The 22,648-nt window shown below is 39.4% G+C and overlaps 2 protein-coding genes across 5 annotated transcripts in view; both read left to right on the top strand.

The window, feature by feature from the left end:
* espn (espin) overlaps positions 1-22,553 on the top strand; it is a 43,137-nt gene extending 20,584 nt beyond the window's left edge. For 2 of the 4 annotated variants that reach the window (XM_071475739.1, XM_071475740.1), the window contains 7 exons: positions 2,841-3,072; positions 3,983-4,036; positions 8,648-8,793; positions 9,353-9,730; positions 18,959-19,038; positions 19,842-19,862; positions 20,258-22,553. In XM_071475739.1, coding sequence (XP_071331840.1) covers positions 2,841-3,072; positions 3,983-4,036; positions 8,648-8,793; positions 9,353-9,730; positions 18,959-19,038; positions 19,842-19,862; positions 20,258-20,405 — 1,059 coding nt within the window. In that variant the 3' untranslated portion in view covers positions 20,406-22,553. The remainder of the gene's footprint in view (positions 1-2,840; positions 3,073-3,982; positions 4,037-8,647; positions 8,794-9,352; positions 9,731-18,958; positions 19,039-19,841; positions 19,863-20,257) is intronic. The other 2 variants (XM_071475742.1, XM_071475741.1) reach the window with 1 other exon arrangement.
* Positions 9,779-16,028, top strand: LOC139620342 (espin-like protein). Its single transcript, XM_071475743.1, has one exon. It carries the CDS (start codon positions 11,822-11,824, stop codon positions 13,955-13,957), a length of 2,136 nt encoding a protein of 711 aa, XP_071331844.1. The 5' UTR covers positions 9,779-11,821; the 3' UTR covers positions 13,958-16,028.
* Positions 22,554-22,648: the final 95 nt, after the last annotated feature.

Below are 22,648 nucleotides of genomic sequence, written 5' to 3'. Positions count from 1 at the left end.
GCTTGTGTGTTATTTCAGAAAATGTATTAAAAGCATTTTCCTCTATATCACTCCCGTGCAATAGTGTAAAATGCTACATGTGAGACAGTGACCACAACAGTGGAGCTGTATTTCTTTGTACTCACTTTGATTACCATACACAAAAAAGTGCAGACCTGATAACTGAAAGGAGAATGACACCATTTATAAAAAAAAGTTGTGAATGGTTTCATGGTGATGCACACACTGTGACATCATGACTTGGTTTTAGAGGGCATTTACTGCAATTGATTCATCAAAAATGATGATGATGATGATTTAACACCATTCATACCCATTCATCTGACATCCACTGGGAAATAGTCTCTCAAAACTATGTCACCTCATAAACTTAATTGTGGTGTCTTTTAAATGCAGTGCAGCTTTGTTAAGAGGAGCAGATTGTTTCAGACAAGGACTGATAAGATTACTTCGGTCATTAATGACTTCATTGTAAGATCAATTATAACATAAATTGCTATGCATTGTAGCATGGACTACAAAGTGTGTTAAATTGCAAAACAAGTCCCGTACATGGGCTGAAATTCCAATGGATACTGGTATATGGTTTGTAAAGGGTTAATATACTGTGCCCTTGATGTGCTGTGAACATGAGGGTATCTCAGCTCCTTATAAGGTCTTTTTTCAGAATAAGGTTTGGCTGGGTGATGGCATTAGGTTACCACACTGCCTGCACTATTTGCCTGTGCATTATGCCACTCAGCATGTTGCATAATCTTGTGTCCTCTTAAGCTTTTGTTTGCCATCTGATGCAAACTGCTCCCTCATTTCCATTGCTTCTCTAGTCTCCACCCTGTTGTGTAAACTGTCCAAGAACCTATTATGGAACAAACTCAGACAACACACAGCATAGCAGGAAGTCACCAATGATCCCCAAATCTTGAAATACCCCTAAATCATGTATTTCTCTCTGGCCAAGGATCTTTTGTATAAATTAGCGGATTTTAGTGACAGCTGGTGATTTGTTGTCTTATTGTATTAATGAATGCTTTGTATTTTATTTTTCTCAAAATTGGGAGAGAGAGGAGGTTAAGCTATAAATAAATCTGTAGGATCACATAAAAGAAATATGGATAAAGATGTAAAAGGTTGATTTAACCCTAACATTTAGGTATTACGTTACATTCACATTGTCTCAAAATGATTGTCCGATAAGCAGAAATGCTGTGATTACCTAAATTTCTTTCGATTCAAATTTGGCAATAAAAGCTCACACAAATTGTATTACACCTTGTTATTTTCATTTTGCTACAGATGAAATGATATTGGATTGTAAACATTTACAAAATAGAATACTGGTCATCATCCAGTTCAAACATCAGCCTCAAGCTCTTATAATAGATTTTTGCACTACACAAAGTAAAATATGTATTTTGTCTGAAATGCTTAATCTTTTATTTAATTTCTATACTTGATATTGGCATTTCAGTCACTGAGCCTAAGTAGGTTGTAAGAATTACATTGTCATTTCACTAATTTTGAGTTGAGCTGCCTCTGAGCTGCCAGCACTGGCTGCTATTGATATAATGTGCACACACTGGAATTAGTATTCTTGTCAAAGCAAGCAATGCTAGATTATAAGGCAAAAAACATTTGCTTTTGTATGTGCCCTAAAAATATTTATCAAATAAAATTCTGTCTGTGACTCAATGTGTTACCCAAGATTATTGGTTAAAACACTTGTTTGCTGCCACATGCCTGCACAGGCATCTGGATGAAGAGAGTCTATCAGACTCTCATCAGTGTCCCAGGAGATTATAATCTCATGGGTATCAGGGGTGGGGGTGTTCTGGGTGATACAGGGTATAATCCACATTTAGCCAATTAAGGCCTCAGTGGGGCCCCTTCAGGTCTCAGAGGCACCCTAGCAGATGGACTGGCTAATCAATGGAAGCAACGGCACGTGCTGCCAAGATCCATCTGGACATGCCCCCCCCCCCCCCCCCAACTCTCTGGGGACTCTGAAAAGTAAAGGGGGCAACAATGATGAGCACGCGTCTGAAGAATAAAGGAGGGGCGGGTCAAGTTAAATGTCACGGTTCATTAACTTGCATCCAACAGAGTTATGGCACACTTTCAGAGCGTGTCAGGCGCGTGCGTGCTGGGGGAGTGCAGGGCGTGGGGGTTAAAGCACTATCACTTGCAGTGACAGATGGCCCCTTCCCTGTTTTCCCTTAGAGTTTCCCCCAAGAGATTAGGCCATGTTAGCACTGTTATTAGCAATGGGGTATTATGTCTTAATGAGTTGATTAAAGATGGCAGGAAGCAGAGGGAAGGCAACTCTATTTGGGCTGCACATCTGTCACTGTCAGCCGAATTCAAAGCTTGCTCAGCCAAGCGGGAGTTTCAATTGATATGCCAATGCAAGCAGGGAAAGCAAATTCACTGTCACTTTTCATTTATTAATTCTTTTCAATGTATTAAATAAAAACCATTTGCTTTTTCAGTAGTCAAAAAAGGTATTTTAAAGAAGCAGTTTTGTTAAATGTTGAATATGTTTATTCCTTTTTTATTTTTGTTATTTTACATGTTTTAAGAATATAATGCATTGCTTAATGGTATTGGAATGCAAAAAGATCACACTAATTACGAGAGGCAAAAAAGCTTTGGGATTTTAATTATCAACATTCAACTGGTGTTTAAAATTAAATGGACAACATCACTACATGGGCCACGTGTCTCACCCCTGTTATCAGTGACCAAATATTTGCTAAATGAGTAATACAGCAACGTGGTTGCAAGGAGAAACCCTACTGAGTAGGACTAATTCTGTCATGTCCCTCCACCTCTTTGCCGACCAGGGCTCCGTGTTATTGGAGGAGCCTACCGACAGTCCCGCCCACAGCTCTGAGAATGGCACCATGGAGGAATCAGTCCCACCCCCACCTCCACCACCTCCACCCCCTCCTCCCCCAAGCAACCCAATGCCAACACCCCCTCCACCTCCTCCTTTGCCCCCAGAGATGCCAACCACCCAGAATAATGCCTCTTCCACCTCCACCAACCAGCGACGCCCATCTTCCTCATCAGGAAGTGAGTTCTCCCTAACTTTTTTTCTCCTACTTTGTCCATCCTTTAATTTTTTTGTTTCTCTTCATTTCCTACTCTTCTGTGGTACTAAACATCTTTTCAGAGTTCTTAAAAAAGAAAAAAAAAAATCACATTTTTCTTACACAACATTGTGAAAGCAGAGTCACTTGCATTATGGGCACAATGTTATCTCTCAACAGACGAGTTGAGTCAAGCATGACCCTAGCATTGTAAATAACAGATTGTAAATTAATGATGTTGGGCTATGATTACCCTGAGAACTGGTTTAGTGTTCAGCCATTTCCTTAAGTGCCCCGTTTCCCTGGATGCTGCTGTCTGACAATGTACACATTCTAGTTATAGGGAAAATTAAGCTGTGTAATGCTGGGAGTTTTTTAAGTAGTAAAAATGAGCTGTCAAAGGTTCCCATGAATCTTGAAAGTGCATGAAGATTAACAACACGACGAAATAAAGAAATAAGAAATTACATACTTACAAATTAAGCACATTATAATTCAGCCCAGCCTGTTAAGCGAACTTTTGGGCAGCTGTGGCTCACGAGGTAGAGCAGGAGGTTGGTCAGGTTAAAAAGGGGTTCAAGACAGCTGATCATGCAATTGGTGCTCCAAGGTAAATTAATATCAACATGAAGAGTGATGAGATAAAACACAAATATTTCTCTTTGGTAATAATTACCATATTGATGTTGTACTTCATTTTTGTGACTGTCAAGCCCTTTCTTCTGCTAATATTACCCAATTCTTTTCTCCTCATTACCTGTTTGATATACATTACTATTGTTCCTTCTTTCCCTTCTTTCATCTGCTCCATTTCCACCTGCTTTGCTCTGTTTTTTTTTTGTTTGTTTGTTTTTTTGCCTGCCATGGTATGTCCTTACTGCTGCTCCGTCAAGTTGGGGAAATCTCTGCCTCTCAAGCAGAGGGAGGGGCACTAAGACCGATCAAGAGTAAGTACAGACTGTAGCGAAATCACTTCATTACACATCACATTTAGGGTTCACAACAGGCTTCGCTCTTTCCTAATAAGATTTTAAAATCATTATCAATTCTTTCATAGAAATATTTTGCCATTCTCTGTTGCTGGGATATCAGAACAACAGTGATCCAACCTTTGTATCCATCCTATCAAAGCTGTTGGTCTAAACAATCAGTGTCCAAGAATCAGATCTATTTCACAGACTGTAACATAGTCTGAGTCAAAGACTTTAACATCTTTTCTAACAGCTTTTCAAAAGGTATATTCATTAAACCAAACTATTTTTCCAATCACATGATTTTCAGTAAAACAGCCACATAGGGTGCAGACACAAATTGTAGCTGCATATTTGTCATGGACGTATGTATGTGAATGAGCTCATTATCTTAAGTAAAGGTTTAAATGAAAAAACAATTTTAGTATAACATGGCTTCAGCTCTAGGTCATAGCTGAGTCATAAAAAGCTAAATCAATTAAGCTGTACACTATTAAATCACAGCAACACATCTGAGAGGTCAAGATGAGTTTACAGCTCAGATGCCCATTGAGACAACAGCAATAAAACAGGTGGCTGAATGAAAATGCTGCTTCAACACTGTAGATGGTTGGAAGTTGGTGGGAAGAGATATTTCCTGCACAATACTTTTTGTATTGTACAGGAAATATCTTTCTCTTGGGGGCTAAAGAGCAATTTGTGCTCTTTAATAATATGATTTGTCAAGTAGCATTAACTGAGAGGCAGTTAGGTGGTCATAAAAATAAAAGCCACTAACACATCTGAGAGCTCAAGATGATTTTACAGCTCAAATACTCACTGAAGCGTGGCTGATTTTAAGTGCTGCTACAACATTGTAGCAGGTTGGAAGTTCCCTACTGTTTTGCATTGATTAACAGGCTAGAGGGGGTCTTACTTTTATATTACAAGACATATGCAGGACACACTTCTATCTGATGTGCTTTGCAACAGCACAGATATTAACTGATGCAGCAGCTTGACTACTCCTCAAGTTCAGAGCAGAAAACCTTGTGATATGATGTCGATCATGAGAGGCAATTTGTCAAATGTTCCTTACCTGTCACAGCTCCACCCCTAGCCTAAACAGAATTTAACTCACTCAACACGCATACATAACCTTTGATTACAAAAACGCACAAATACAAAGGTGTATTCAAACAGAGGTACAGCACCAACTTCAGTCCAGTATAATTTTGCTGCCTTTAACACATCTGACTGTGAATAATCTTCTGTTCAGGGGCTCAAGAGCTTGTCAGGGGTATGGGTGAAGGTAGGCTGTTTATATTGCCAAAATTTGAAATTGTACTTTTTTGCAACTGATTCAGTTACATTCTAAGTAAGAATATTCGAGAAGAATTGTATTTTTATAAGATTGTTGTTTCCTTTTGTCCAAAAACGTTTTACAGGAAACAGTTTGAGTGTGTAAAAGCATACATTGTGTAAGGCTTGTATATGGTTGTTGGTAATTAGTCTATTTACCTCTCTCTCTTTGTAATCCAGCAAATGTGAAGTGAGACTGTATGTATGCGTGTATGAGGGAATTGTGTTCCAGGTTTGTTGTGGAGAGGATTGGTCCGGTACGCTGGACTAATGAGCTAGGGATTGGAGGGCGACTTTGTGTGTGTGTGTGTGTGTGTGTGTGTGTGTCATCAGACTGCATCCGTCCGTGTTTGCGAGTGCACATGTGTGTTAATTCCTAGCCAGCTTGCCAATGGCTCGCTGTCACTTCCAGTTACTGGTGATTCCTTTAGCTTTCCTCCAACTGTGATGATGGGGTTTTAATAGAAAGCTGCTCTCTCCTCCCTTAGAGAGAGACAGAGAAAGGGAGAGCAAGTGAGAGTGAGGAGGGGTGGGAGGCTAGCGAAGCTCTGTGTCCAGCTAGACCCCGTTGTGGTCGCCTCAACAGCAAACATTTTTACAGGAGGACTCTTTTTCCATTCCCCAAGTACAAAATGAGTGACCAATGAGCGACTGAGAAAACTTATTTCATTGGAGGTTTACATTCACTGAAAAAGGTGAGGCAGCAGTTGGCTCTTTGCGTATTCAGGCCACAATATGTGAAGTTTAAATGTTGTAAAATAAGTATGAGTAGCTGGTTAGTTGTACATTATCATGTTTGATTTAAGGATTTCACAGCACATCTTTGAAGATTGTTGTGTAGCTAATGCTAAAATAATACTTGGATACCAGGTCATTGTTCAATATTCTGGTGCTCTCCCATCAAATCTGGAGTTTGCTGTTTGAATATACCCGTCTATGGTTCATCATGTATTACTGTCACCATTTTGAAATGCTAATGGTTTTTAAAAAAGAAATTGTGGCCTCACGGGTAAGGAGTACTTTGCCAAATTGACGTTTTCAGTTTCTTTAATTTTGTCTGTCCCTTTGTAGTAGCATTAACAATATAGGTCATAGTTGAAATATGTCTGAATTTGCTGCATTGTTTACTATAAGTAGATTAGGCTCCATGTAAGAGGTTTGAATACATTTTACCATCAACCTACTTCATAAAAAGATTAAAGTTTACCTCTAGCTTAGCTGTGTATATTAACGTAGGGTGACACTCTGAAAGAGATTGTATGTGTCCCCTGTCTTTGGATTAACTGTAGTGAAATAATTTTGCTCCTCCCCATCTAATCCCAGCTCACTGCAACTGTGGACTGATGCAACAGTTTGGTAGCCACTTGATTAATTCAATTTAATACTGTCAAATAAATTTGGAGAAACATGTCTTAACCCTCCTGTTATGTTCCGGGTCAAATTGACCCGTTTTAAAGTTTGAAGATCTAGGAAAAATAGTTAAAAGTATTTTTGCAGTATGAAACTTCTTCTGCTTGCCTTAATTAGTGTAATCAACATATAATATGAAAATGGTTCATCTCACATATTTGCAACCACCCCCTGCATGTATATATCACATAGATACTGTTCGGGTCAATTTGACCCAGCAGTCAAACTGGAGGTAAAAGGGTGTCAGAAATGTCACAACTGTGAGACATATTTCATCCCAATCACTCACACACACACACACACAAACACACACACACACACACACAGGTGCAGGTGTTATGATATTTGACGAGAACCATTTATGTTCTCGCGGGAAAACTCCACCCACATTCAGTGGACACTCAACAGGGGAGGGGCAAAACATATAAAAGATTCTCTGCATGGGAGTCCTATCAACATTACACTCTGTCAGGCAAACCATTACAAAATGAGCAGCAGAAGCAAAAGGATGACAGTCCAGGAGGCTCTGGAAGTCATCATTGATCATGACAGTGAAATGGAGGAGGATGTGTCTTTTGAGCTGGTCATGCCAGATTCAATACAGAAAATCATTCTGGAAAAGACTAATCTGGAAGGGAGGCGTGTTTTTGGGGAGAATTGGAAGGTGCTAGACAAAACACATTTAGATGCATATTTTGGGCTCCTCATCCTTGCTGGGGTCTGTAAGTCGAAGGATGAATTGACAGCAAGTCTGTGGGATGCAGAGACAGGCAGGGCTATATTTCGAGCCACAATGTCTCTGGAGACTTTTCACATTTTCTCCAGAGTAATCTGATTTGATAATCGAGAGACAAGGGCTGGTAGACGGGAGAGAGACAAGCTGGCAGCTATTAGGACTGTGTGGGACAAGTGGGTAGAGCAACTTCCACTACTCTATAACCCAGGCCCTAATATCACAGTTGATGAAAGGCTGGTGGCATTCAGAGGTCGCTGCCCATTTAGGCAATATATGCCTTCCAAACCAGCTAAATATGGAATAAAAATCTGGGCAGCATGCGATGCTAACACCAGCTATGCATTGAACATGCAGGTTTACACTGGAAAGCCGGTTGGAGGAGCCCCAGAGAAGAATCAGGGCACAAGGGTCGTGCTCGACATGGCACAGGGTTATTACAATGTTATGTAAAACGATTGTGTTTCATATGTTGGTCTTTCAAAAGCAATAAAGTGGTGAAACATTTAAAAAAAGTTTGAACATGCATTTTTTTTTTATGAAAAACGAGTGAATTATCCTAATTGAGCCATTACCTGTTAGAGGTAAGGAACACCATTGCACTAAATATTGATAGAATAGTTAGTAATTGAGTTAGTAATGAAATATTCACAGTGCTTGTTAGGATTTTTTTGGTTTCTGACATCTTTTGGATAATTAAACATGCACTGGGTCAAATTGACCCAGGAACACCATTGCTGTTCCTGACAAATGAACATAACAGGAGGGTTAAGCAAACCCTGAGCCCCAAGAGGTATAAAGGCAAATACCAATACAAGTAAGTTAACAAAATAGAAACAAATCTAAAAAGAAACAAACTAAGTTTATCTATGAGAGGCGGTGGCTCAGTACACCACAATGACCTCCCATCACTGTACAACCTGCTCAGGTCAGCATTGTTACCTGCCTGATCAGATGAAATATTTAACACTGAAATGCCATCCAACCCCTCTCTCACTCCCTCTTCTTCAGCGTATCTCTCTCACTCTCTCCGTTTCTCTTTCCCTCTATTCCATCATTCTTTTACCTGGTTTCAACTTTCTGCTCCATCCTTTTGTCCGCAGGCACAAAATCTTTCAACATGATGTCCCCCACTGGTGACAACTCTGAGCTGCTGGCAGAGATCAAAGCAGGAAAGAGCCTCAAGCCCACACCTCACAGTAAAGGCTACACCACGGTCTTTTCCAGCAGTGGACCCACAGGCAACAGTGTAGGTCCATAGCTGTCCTCCACTATTGATGATACATTTGTGGATTTGGAATTGCTAATTTTAGAAGTGCGAGTAAATGCAAAGACAAGCTAAACTAAATGAATCCGCAAAAGAGAGAAATTAAACAAAATTACCACAATTATCACAAACCAGCAAAGAAAAATGCCACCTCAAATAATTTGATTTGTCCTTTCTCTGATTGCATTGTTCCTTCATAGTGGTGTGTAGCTGTGCAGGGTTGTCATTGGTCCCTTAATGCTAAGGAGTGACTGGCACTCTGTGAACTCCATTACTTAACACACATTAAGCTTGAGTTAAGCTCAGTAAAGGATGACTACAAAAAAGATCATATCTCTTGGGAAACTAGTTGTTGTAATCTCAAAGAAGCTTCTGCCTCATGTGACATTATATTTCCACAAGAATACTTGACACTGCCTTCTAGCTATATATGTTTAAGGATGTAGTTATGAGATTGCTTAGCAATTAAATAGAATCCACCAGTTACTAGTTTAGCTTAGCCCCATGTGACCTTTCCATCTGTGTCTTTATTTTCCTCCAGGAAAACACTACATCTCCACCCGAGACCCGCACATCTAGCCCACCAGCCAAACCATCATCCCCTCCACCATCCAATACGTCGGTCACTTCCCCACCTGCCACCCCAAGTCCCAGCCCCAGTCCCACTGGCTCTGGCTCTGCCAGGACCATGTCGACCTCTGCGAGCTATGAGCGACTGCCCTCCAATTCTGTGATCAATGGGAACAGTGGTGGTGGCACAGCAGAAGCTGAGTTGGGAAGGAAGACTAGCCTTACAGATGTGGAAGCACTAGTGCCCACTCATGATGAACAGGGAAAAGCAATACCCGAATGGAAGCGGCAGGTGATGGTGCGAAAGCTTCAGGTCAAGATGCAAGAGGAGGAAGAGCACAAGCGCAAGGTAGGCATGATGTGGCAAGGCTGTACAAAGGTCCAGAAGTTTTGTTGTGTCTTAGCTATCCCATTTGTGGTCTTGCACATTTAAAACTCTCTTCAGTTTCAAATAATTAAAGCCACAAAGGGGATAGCTGGTGCTTGGACTTGAGTGCAGATTTTTGTGATTTTGGCAAAGAAGTTGTATGAATGTGTTTTTAGTATCCATGCATGGCATATATTCTGCTTGCTTTTTCTGATATGTCAAACAGTTAGTTGAAAGTGAGGTCAAGAATACAACTTCACAAGGTCATCTGGCATCTATACTTTCTTGACATGACATCTAAAGGAGAATGATTCTGTGTTGTCAAATGGGCCACAGTTTGGGACTTGATCACTCTTGAGCATTTTTGCAGTTTAACTGCCATCACCTGACTTACTTTTATCCTCAGAACAAATACCATGGGAAAAGTTATTCACAAGTGTTTCCGGTGTGCATACTGAACTTCATTTCTAAATTTGATTATCTGGCATCTAGTTTCTCTCTTTGATGGATAGTCACTACAGTGTATGGAACTATTATGCTAATGTAGACAAGGTATAGTATTAGTAATTCAGACTGCAGTAATCTGAGCACTTGTTAGTCCTGCATAATAGTAATTCATGCAGGACTTGATCTGCAATCAAGGATTGCAATCTTAAATGATCCATTAGGTAGAAATTTCTCTCCAGTGTCCTTTAGTAATGGTGGCATGTAGTAATTCTCTATGTGTTTAGTCTGGTAGTCTGGCCTAAAAGTATTAAACAAAGCTAAACATTATGTATTTTCATGATACATTTCTTCTTGTAAATAACACAAATGAGACATAACTTAATTAGTACTTGCATGAAACAGCACTGGACCTAGATAGCTATGAATCTTGACATCCGTTCACTTCTTTGTTTCTTTAGGCATCTTTATGCATGTTTTTTTCTATATTTTTAGTCTTTGTTAATAGGAAGACTTTTTGGACTGCAGTGAACTGGATACTTGGCTACAGCGCCCATCACAGCATTAACACACTTGACCAACAGAATCACAGTGTGAGCTGGTGTTTGATGGAGTTTTGCAGCTTCAAGTTGTTACATGCTGATTCAGTGGTGTGATGCCAGGCCCATTCACACTACAGGTCAACCAGTAATAATAACAAAAATACTGAAAAAAAAAAAAAAATACTAACTTAATTTTCATAGCACTTTACTTTTAAAGTTTCAAAATATTGCTAATAAAATGTGCACGCAGTAAAACAACAAAAAGAAACAAGTCTTTTTTTTTTCTTTTTTTGGCAAGCACATCATGATGTCTTAAAGAGTAATTCTACACACAGCCCCTTATTCAGAAAAACCTTTGTTGCACTGACCATTCTGGGTTGACAGTTTCAACTCTGTTGGACCTTTAAACACACCCAGTGTGGTTTCCCATCACTGTTAGGTGTGGGCTGAAGTGTGTCTGTCTGCCGCACTGCTGCTAGTACCCAACCCCATGTACCCCATGTTTGGGAGGCAGACAGAATATGCAGCAAGATGAAAATTCCAACTGCCGGACGTCAGTAAAAGTGGAATTCTTTAAGTAGAAATCCTTTAAACTTAGAGAAAAATCAAAAACTGACTCTCAAGAACAGGATAGAGATACTCTAAAGAGGGATTGAGCAAGTACAGAAATTTAAATTTTAAGTTCTGGTCAGTGTCCAAGGCCTAAAACATACAAATATAGACATAGTGTAAGCTTATATCAAACTTTTATCAATATTGGTTTAATTAATATTTGCCAATTAATTCAAGAAGGACACAGCTTTCTGTTCTCTTTGACTCCAAAGTAGAAAGTTTTGTGCTTTTAATGAGGCAGTGCCATTGCACCACTAAATCCATGTAAAACCTGTGTGTCAGGATGGATTTGCACTGAAGCGTGTATTTACACCAGGAACTTCGAGCTGAAGGAATCCCTCCCTCCTTCCCTTTTTTCTTGTCCTCTGGTCTCCTTTGACCTCTGATTTAGTTTGCGGCAAGTGGGCACTACCAGCCTCAGGAATGGCACTACTCCCATGTCCACAATGCCATTTTGGGCCCATTTGGGGAACTGATGACAGAGGATGATCTAAACCATATTGAGAAGCAAATTGAGAACCTGCAGGTCATGCACAAGGTCTCAGAAGTCGAGAAGGAGTTGGAAGAACTAGAGCGTGAGCTCCACCAGCTCCTTCCAGTTTCTGCAGCCCTCAGTCAAGGGCACTTCTCAGTCAATCCCAAGCAGGTACATGGCCAAGCTGAAGATCTTCCAGCCTGGTGCAGCAAGATTTCTACCCTACTCAAGAGTATGGCTATTCTTCTTGCCACCCTAGGTGGAAAAGAGATAGACATATTGGATCTTATATGTCCTGGATATTCTCAGGAAGAGGCAAGGACTGTGAGCACAGGTCAGTCTGAAACAGCAGTATCAACTGGCAATGGATTTATTGGACGGTCTCAGTCCTTCTCAACAAGAGAGGATGTGGAGAAGGAAATAAAGCAGTGCGGTGTTTCAGTGAAGAACCTCAAGGCCAATTATGAAATTCAGAGTCAGTCACAGTCTGCAGACAACAAAGCAAATAGGGTATACAAACGTAAGAGGTCACTCCCTGTGGTATGTGAGTCTAGTTACCCTCCAGAAACAATTCAGGAAGATGTCCCTTGTTCCTCTACAGTTATTGAGTCCAATACCAACGGAGATTTACAATCAGTGGAGGAATCAGTGTTACCCCTCGTTGAAGAACCAGTTATCATCGCATCTCATTCTTCTCAGATATATGCGCCCACAGAGGTAATGGCTCCAACTAATTTTGAACAGTTTAATCAGGTTCTTTCTGCAGATCCCGTTTTAAATAATGGTCAACTAACAAGAAGCTTGGAGGTGCAGACAGATCTAAGCTATGTCCAGGAATGCATTGAAATGAGGAAAGAGAGAATTGTTTTCCTGTTCCTTGAACACTGGCGGAAGTACACTATCTCTGAATCTTATCGGACTAAATATTCAGGCAGAAGAGGAAATCATTTAGATGTGGGCTTGGAGGACTACAACCAATTTAGTGCACAGATTGGTGAGGAGATACAGAGTGAAGATGACAAACTTCTGCTTTTCATGAAGTCAAAGCAGGTAGTAGGTAATCTGATTGGCCACTGGAGGACAATCATGAGTCAAGTGCCCACACGCCAGATCTGTAGGCTGAGTCGCACCCAGATGATCTACTGGCCAGAGCACTTCTTGCCACACATCAACGGGTCACCCGTGAGCTATGAAAGCCTAACCCTTGACCTTTTCATGCTTGGATACTTCCAGCTGCTGGAAATGAACATGTCTCGCAGTGAACGCAAATTCCGCCACCTCTTGTGCTATGAGATGTTTGACCGTCTTGGTAGCCATAAATGGGAGATCATAAGGCAGTTTCACAAGGAAGTCATGGAGGAAATTGAGAGAGGAAAGCGAGACTGGGTGGATGGTTTTGAAGACATAAAGCTTAAGTGTTTTGGAGACTCTGATGATGGGGGAGGTGTAATGACGGCTTCTTTACGTTCCATGTCTCCTGAGAAGCCCATTATTCCAATGCAGGAATCACTCCCTCCCCCACCTTCACATCCTCCACCCCCTCCCCCACCTACCCATCCTGCACCCCCACCTCCAAATGCACAGTCTACTCCACCTGTATCATCACCACAACCTTACCCACCAGCTTCACAATCATATGTTTCTCCATCATCATCATCATCATCATCATTATCACCTATTGCAGCCCGGGATGGTGTATTCAACAATGGCCAATGCGTGGATAAGAGAACCCTGAAGAACTCACTTGAGGACAATGCTCAGAGACATATACAAGGCAGTGAGCAGACATCATCAAATGAGGCTGTGGTTTTTAATGGAAGAAGTTCAGAGTTGGACCATACACAGAGCTTGGCAACTGAAACTGTACAACACACTGATGCAACAGCAAAAACTGAGACAATGCAGGGCACAAAAGAAAGCTCAGAACTAGAACCAGTGAAAGATGTTCCCCCTGTTACTGTTAAAATCATAGAAGAACCTCATGTTGATAAACCTCCACCGGGAGATGAACCTAATGAAGACGCAATCGAAGTTATCTATGAGCTAAAAGAGTTTAGCAATGAAGAAATCATAAGATACATTGACCGAAGCTTTGCTTTTTGGAAAGAAAAGGAGGCTGAGCTTTTTAATATTTAACAACTATGGATTAAAGGTTCCACTTAAAGCCCAGTTTACCTGTACAACCAAAGAGGAAAGAGCAGGATCAGGGAAACTGACCTGCACAGTAGAGAGAGGAAACTAATCTGGTGTGTTAACGTTTAGGCCACATAAGGGACTTAACTGCAGCAAAGCAAAGCGCATCCACTTAGCTGTACTGACTTTATCATTTGCATCTGCTTAAGTGGATGAAAAGAAAGCATGCGATGTCAAAGAGACACACATTTGCTACAACAATTTCATTTTGAATTGTGTTGAACCAGTAGCATTTTGAATCTAGTATGATTGATTGCCATGGTACACTGCTTCTGGGAAAACAAACTTTTAAAGGAAAAGATTTGCCATAAAAGTTGTAGTGTATTGTGTTTTACATCATCTTTGTAATGAAGGACATAACTGGTTAATCTCTGCACACTTGGTTTATATTGAGTAATTCGGATTCCATTAAATATGGAGATCACTATCTCAGAAATGCAAGGGATTCACTTCACTTGAACTCCGTAACTGATTAGACACAGTTTAATAAAATTTAACCTTTCATTCTTTCAAAACTGTATTGTTTTAAGTACTCTTTGTTGCTTGACTCAAGGGCAATGCAACTAGGTATTCATGTGGTTTGTAAGAGTTTAAGATTATGTAGTTGTTCACAAATAGTTCTTGTTTTAAAGTCTTTGTTTTTGTTTATACATGTGTGCCTTTCAGCATACATTACAAATATTAGCAGTGTGGTAAGTGCAAGGCATTTTGTTACTTTTATCCCATCATTCAGTAATTCAGAACTTGAAAACTACAAATTCATGTCAGCAAATGGAAGCATTCACCTGACAATGCTATTATCAAAATAAAACATCAAATTAGGAGTTTGTTGTTGTTTCATGAAGTATGTCCCATCTTTTTGTTACTATTTATAATCAGAGTGTTTTTGAGAGATTTGCCCAAGCTTTACATAATTTAATTTGTGTTCCTTTATTATTTGATTTCTACGCTGCTGTTAGAAATGTTTGTTGACATTTTTGTGATTATAGGATTTCAGTAGTTCTTTCCTACACAATTCTAACAGTTGGAGGTTAATCTATTGGTAAATATTTCAATCATCTTTATTTATATTTTATATTCAAATTTCAATTATTTCACTTGTTAATGGCCGTCAAAAAGTTATATATTTTATAAGACAGTGTTACTTTGACAGTTAGAACCTAAATAATCACCTTTATACATGTACTAATAAAAAGGGCCACTGTCAAACACCCAACTCTTGAATGGGTCATCCTTCACTGTGAAGAACCACTCTATCCTCATAGTGTGTTTCCTGCAGCATCAAGATTACCTTCAAATAACCCTCTTAGCACCACCCGCTGTCATGCTATCTGTGGCTTACAGGGGCCATAAGGAGGTTACAGGCAATCTTGATCAACTCTCAGCTCAAAAAGGAAGACAGTCAGCTGGTAAACTTAAAGGCATATTTATAGATTTGTATTTATGTACAGTATTTGTGTCAGATTTGATGAGTATAACCAGACCACTAATGAGTGTGAGGTTAATAGCAGCAATGAAGTCATGTGCAGTCAACATATCAACAAGTCCAAGTAATGAAGAGCAATAGCAAATAACACAATTAACACATTGTGAAATTCAGACTTTCCAGTAATTAAACTGATTTTACTACCCAATTTGACAGAATGTGTCCAGACTGTGCAGAGTTAAAACTATTGCTGTATGCAGTTATCTAGGCAGTAAAAAACTGGTAATAACCTAAGATTTATAGTTGATTCAAACTAGAGGTCTTCTGCGGCATGACATAGATACCCCACACTCACATCTTTTAAATTCAACCTCACTGCCACTTTTATTAGGTAAATTTTTGCCATTACTTTTTAGTTATTAGGTAATTAATTGGAAACATGGTTCAGTTTTAAAGCAACAAAGCATTGATAGCAATTATTGATTTCAGAAATAAATATGTGGTGGTCCAACCTGTTAACTTATCACAAGAAGGTCATAGGTTCAATTCTTGTGAATTCATTCACTAATGTACAGGGGTTGGACAATGAAACAGAAACGCCTGGTTTTAGACCACAATAATTCATTAGTATGGTGTAGGGCCTCCTTTTGCGGCCAATACAGCATCAATTGGTCTTGGGAATGACAGATACAAGTCCTGCACAGTGGCCAGAGGGATTTTGAGCCATTCTTCTTGCAGAATAGTGGCCAGGTCACTACGTGATGCTGGTGGAGGAAAACGTTTCCTGACTCGCTCCTCCAAAACACCCCAAAGTGGCTCAATAATATTTAGATCTGGTGACTGTGCAGGCCATGGGAGATGTTCAACTTCACTTTCATGTTCATCAAACCACTCTGTCACCAGTCTTACTGTGTGTATTGGCGCATTATCATCCTGATACACGGCACCGCCTTCAGGATACAATGTTTGAACCATTGGGTGCACATGGTCCTCCAGAATGGTTCGGTAGTCCTTGGCAGTGACGCGCCCATCTAGCACAAGTATTGGGCCAAGGGAATGCCATGATATTGCAGCCCAAACCATCACTGATCCACCCCCATGCTTCACTCTGGGCATGCAACAGTCTGGGTGGTACGCTTCTTTGGGGCTTCTCCACACCGTAACTCTCCCGGATGTGGGAAAGACAGTAAAGGTGGACTCATCAGAGAACAATACATGTTTCACATTGTCCACAGCCCAACATTTGCGCTGCTGGCACCATTGAAACCGACGTTTGGCATTGGCACGAGTGACCAAAGGTTTGGCTATAGCAGCCCGGCAGTGTATATTGACCCTGTGGAGCTCCCGACGGACAGCTTTGGTGGAAACAGGAGAGTTGAGGTGCACATTTAATTCTGCAGTGAGTTGGGCAGCTGTGGTTTTATGTTTTTTGGATACAATCCGGGTTAGCACCCAGACATCCCTTTCAGACAGCTTCCTCTTGCGTCCACAGTTACTCCTGTTGGATGTGGTTCGTCCTTCTTGGTGGTATGCTGACATTACCCTGGATACCGTGGCTTTTGATACATCACAAAGACTTGCTGTCTTGGTCACAGATGCGCCAGCAAGACATGCACCAACAATTTGTCCTCTTTTGAACTCTGATATATCACCCATAATGTTGTGTGCGTTGCAGTATTTTGAGCAAAACTGTGCTATTACTCTGCTAATTGAACCTTCACACTCTGCTCTTACTGGTGCAATGTGCAATCAATGAAGATTGGCCACCAGGCTGGTCAAATTTAGCCATGAAACCTCCAACACTAAATTGGCAGGTGTTTCAGTTTCATTGTCCAACCCCTGTAGCTCCCTGCTCTAGACAGTTCAGTTATATTTATGTGAGTTATGTAATGTGCGTTAAATGAGCAGAGCCCCAAAGTGACATTGCCTAAGATAGAGGTTCAAGATCTCACTGTTAAACGTAAGTATGACTACATGTAGCTTGTTATCAATAAATATGGCTTGTAGCTCCAAGGATCCATTTGTTTAACTGCATAGGTTGCTGACAAGCTGCATTTAGGGGATATGACAGCTTAATAAGTTCTTTTCCCAAAGATACGGTGAATCTATTATCTCTGAAAATCAGTGCAATATAGGTACCATTCTTCTGGCCCACAGAACCCATTTTAAGGTAACACTCACAAGGAATCTGACATTTAACTAGTTCTATTATATTGGACATGGTCCATCATATTGGACCATGTAAATTAATTAATAGAAAATTATAATTCTAGCAAATCTATCACAAAATTTTTGCTTAGATGTGTTTTCCTTGTTTTGTAATTCCCAGGGGAATCATTAAAAATTCATTGTGTGGATAATCTTACCTGGATTCATGTATGCCAGGGCAAGTGAAATGCTTTAGTAAAAGGAATGCAAAAGGGTAATGTATCTTGTGAAGATGGGATATCCAAGATGGCTGCCCTCTGGTTGCTTCACCTCCGATTACAGCCTGAAAGAGAGTAAAGGATCCAGTTACTGTATGTGTGCATTGTCTGAAAGAGCATCCTGTAAACAGTGTCCTGTCCATTTAAAAGGCTTTTTTTTTTAATTCAAAGACACACGAGAATACTACCTTTTGTGATTTCTGTTTGTCATTGTAAGTACATACAGCCGTTTACACAGTATGCTATATTCAGTGTTTAGTCTTTTAAGTCTTCCATTAAAGCTGTTTGTCTAAAATGTGTATGTTGGTTGAACTAATAGGTGGACTAACATTTCAGTTTTCTCTCTAGGCAGGGGCTTTCCTGCGCCCCTACAATATTTAGAGAGACATTAAGTGACACTGCAGGCATAAAACACCTAAATCCCACCTTTGATTGATTATGATTTACTTAATTGTGGTTTCAAAGCCCATGACACAACCAAAAAATATTTTAAAATATTAAATCCACTCAGAAAATCCAATTAACACCAGTTTCACTAAACAGGTTTTCTGTCTTGTCTATCCAGACTCTATCTAGAGTGTAAAACCCTGGAAATGCCAAAAAAACAAACTAATTGATTTAACAATTTAAAAACTAAAATGAGTGGTTAATGACTCTGTGACATCTGTAATGACATGTTAAGTGTTTCTGATCTAATGCCATGGGACACAGTTGAACATCAGTTAGATCATGTTTTATGTGATTTTGCATGCATATTTTTATAATAGTTTAAATTTAGACTGATGATATAAAATACATTACGCTGATCATTTTGCTAACCATCTTTTGTGCTGCACAAATAAAGACTGTATTTCACAAGCAGATGAGAGCAGATGGTTACAGAGGCAATGCATTTGAAGCTAATGCTGACCAAATATAATTCTTGTATGAAAGATCTAAACTATCGCTTAAAATTTCTCTTCAAATTAGTTGGAGGCTGATCTCTTCACTGGGAAATGGGATCAGGCAAAGCAGGATACTTGGGCTCACTATTACAATCCTTTAACACTTGGTATGGGCTGCTATCTATCTCTCCCATTTGTTAATCTACAGGCAGAGGAGGAGGCAGCACGCTTGGCATCGATGCCAGCCTGGAGGAGAGACATGATGAAGAAGAAAATGGATGAAGAGAGGTGAGTAACGAAGCTGTGTTGCTCTATATTTACTATATTTATTATATCCTGAGCCAGTAGGAGAAGATGGTGCTCATTGTGTTTGTGAATGTTATGATGGTAGATTAATGCTGCCTCATCTTAAGGTTGAAATATGAAGAAAAAAAGTTGGACTAAGTACCAAGAAAACATCGCCACCACAATGTCCAAATTATTTCGGACAGAATGGATGCATAGATATAACAGAAAGTGTATGTTGTTGGACGAGGTGTTTTTCAATTCTATGAGCATTCACCTTCTGCCATTGCAGATCATCTGTTTTGACATTCTATGATTTTGCATTCCAAGAGGCCATTCTGCACAGCACTGTTGCACTAATCTATTTTACTAGGAGTATACTTATGCATTGCCTGTTTCTTTGAACAATTAATGCATTTCTTCTGCCATCTCTTGTCCACTGGAATGTAATGTAATTCAAGCAGTGACTGAATTTCTGGTTTACTGAGGCATAGGCATGTGACAATTTGAAATGAGATGTATGGCTGGTGGATAGATTGTTGGAAACATCTAACTTCTAGTTTGTAATATTTATCTGAAAAAAAAAGAGATGGATTTGTCCCGTTACAGCCTTCTACAAAATTCTGGGCTGCAGTCTTCATCTCTCCTTTGAGTGTTGTATCAAATGTTTTCTGAATCTGTTTTAAAACATGTTTCTTAATTGTTGTATACTGTTAAATTTGTTTAATATTGTTTTATGTTGTGGAATAACAGTTTTCGCTGTTTAAGGTATTTACACCTTGTCCTCTTGTGCTTATATTGTCTTGATGTGACAGGGAACAAAAAAGGTAAGGAAACCTTATTTATTCTGAACAGTAATGTTTACATAACATTAAGTTTCTTGTAAAATGTGTTAAATGATAAGAAGAAAAGTCTCAAGAATTTCATAATGTGATTTGAGACTAAGAATCAGAGATCAAGTCTCCCATCTAGTGGTCAAAAACGATCACATCATGTCCCATGCCTTATTGTCAAATTAGGATTATGAAGATTAATCAAAGATGATACGGGGAAACAACAGAGACAACTCAGCCCTTCCTATCTACAGTTCTAGCCAAAAACTAGATACTAACTAAGTATGTGTTAAAACTAAAGGAAAAAGTAAAAAATTTAAAAAAAGCACAGAGGAAGCTGATTCTAATTACTGTTTTATTTTTGAAACTTTCTTCACTGATGCATCTAGAAAAGCAGAGGAGCAAGCCAAACACGCCAAGGAGATTGAGGAAAAGACGGAGCTGGAGCGACTGCGGACACTGGGCTATGATGAGACCAAACTAGCCCCTTGGCAACGGCAGATTATCTTGAAGAAAGGGGATATAGCCAAACAGTGAACTGGGCCATCTCCCCATCTCCTGCCCTGCTGTACTTCCCATCTTTACACACTCAGCCCAAGGCCTTCACTGAATGCCTACCCTTCCCTGAGCCTCCACTCTACACAGTACACTGGAGAGTGGGGAAAAGCTTGCTTGTTTCCTTTAAACCCTGTCTCACTCTTCAGCCTCCAGAAACACGGGACCACGCTGTAGTAGCTGCTGTCCTCGGGGGTTCTGAGGCTCAGCTTGGGTGAAATGTGACCCACAGCAACATGACCCTCCACCACTAGAATGTCTCTTGGTAACAAACTCATGGCGCTGATTCTCCTGCTTAAGACACTTGCTATAAATGCATCTGTCCTGAACTAAATTAGGACTATCTGTAGTGTCTTTTCATTGGATTTTCTCCAATTCTCCAATAGAAGCTATTATATATACAGTAGAAAATGTAAGAGGCTTGTTATGGATTGAAAGGAGCTACCGATGAGCATGCCACAGGTAAAAAGCTTGTTATTGCATTATATTTTACCTTTTTTTAGCCCCACTCACTGTTAAGTGATGAACAGAGAAGTAGCTCCATAAAAGTTGGCATAAACATGGCATGAACACCCCAAAGCAGCTAATGCATTATATATATAGATATATAGATTGTATCACATCTTTAGTCATGAGATTTTTGTATGAAACTCATAGAAGCACTTTCTGAATTGCGTCATTTTACTGCCAGAGTTTTAATCCTAACAATACTCAAACTAATCTGCTTCTTTAGATAAGATTGTTGTCACCTCTCTGTGGATTTGGAATACTGATATATATCCTACTTTAATTAATGTAAAGATTATGTATTATCAAATTTAATTGATTGTCACTGGAAAAAAGGCTCCAATGTTCCAATTAAATTTTTGTATATGTGACCAAAATGTCACACTATTGGGATCATGAATGTGAAATGTTGTGTGCATATGTTTCATAATGTGTATCAAGCATGTTGTGATGTATTATTAAGCACATTTGACTGCCAGTGCCCTTGATTTTCAAAGAAAAACAAACATGAGCACAATCCTGCTAGTTTGAACATGGTGTTTTCTAAAAAAAAAAAAAATTAACATGCTCATTGGAAGAACAGCATCTTACACCAGACATCTCTGGACATACTGAATATTGCAAAAGTAGAGAAAAGACATTTGTCTTGTGTGCTGTTTCAGCCTTTGTCCCACTAACCTGGAGGATGAATGTTTGATAAGCAGATCTGTTAACAGAATGCTCTCTACCGGCCAGAAAAAGCCGTAACATCAAAAAGATACTGTTCCTTAATGTCATTTGTGTTTTAGTAATCTGCAGTCACTAGTGTGTTAAGTCCAGTTTCAATACTTGACCAGATGTCTTTGGTCAAGTGTCTGATCACAAAAATTATTAACAAAGGTCATACAACATACTGTATAATTAACTCTAGACACAAATGCCAACCTGATTATTATACAGCAAATTTCATATTCATAACATCTCTGCTCTAAATAGCTCCCCCCAGTCCCAGGTGTTTTTGGATGTTGGTTCATCAGTTTGGGTTTAAATATGATAATGAAAATCTGAGTTGAGACAGAACTGAGGAGAGGTGCTGATTTTAAATGTTAGCATAGCACGAAGCTGTGCAATGACATTTAAGAGTAACTGAAACTCTAAATCATGGGATGTCTGAATATTTCTGAATATGACACATAGATATTCCTACATGACAGAAAATATTCTCAGTGTTTGCTAAAATTATGTTGGATGTACATTTTTACAAATAAAGGATATCAAGTGTACACATGTTGTCATGAGAGACATGATCCTGGTTTAAGAATCATTTGGAAATATTGACTAATTCACTTTCATCAGATGCCATATGATGTCGAAATTGAAAATGATGTTAAAGTCATTGCCATTTGACTTTCTATGCATATCTATCTATTTATCTATCTATCTATCTATATATATATATATATATATATATATATATATATAAATTCTGTATATAGTGACCCTCTCTGAATTTTGTCATTCTTTGTTTCCCTATTGCATTATATTACATGTCTCAGCCTTGCTTGAATAGTATGTTGGCGAATCAATGTATAATTATATTTTCAGACTGTTAAAAATGAAAAAAATAAATCCTTAACCACCAAAGTTCAGAATGTGCTCATGTTGCCTACACCTACAACAAAAACGTTTACAATAAAATCGTACAACGATAAAAAGTCCATGAATAAATGATACCTGAA

Source organism: Trachinotus anak, unplaced genomic scaffold (assembly GCF_046630095.1).
Source record: "Trachinotus anak isolate AG129_WGS33_773 ecotype Australia unplaced genomic scaffold, CSIRO_AGI_Tana_v1 ptg000004l, whole genome shotgun sequence".
In the NCBI taxonomy this organism is placed as follows: domain Eukaryota; kingdom Metazoa; phylum Chordata; class Actinopteri; order Carangiformes; family Carangidae; genus Trachinotus; species Trachinotus anak.
This window is presented reverse-complemented; position numbering and strand designations above follow the sequence as displayed.

Excerpts from the sequence above, each read along its gene's own strand:
- LOC139620342 (XM_071475743.1), top strand. The coding sequence starts at position 11,822 with ATGACAGAGGATGATCTAAACCATATTGAGAAGCAAATTGAGAACCTG.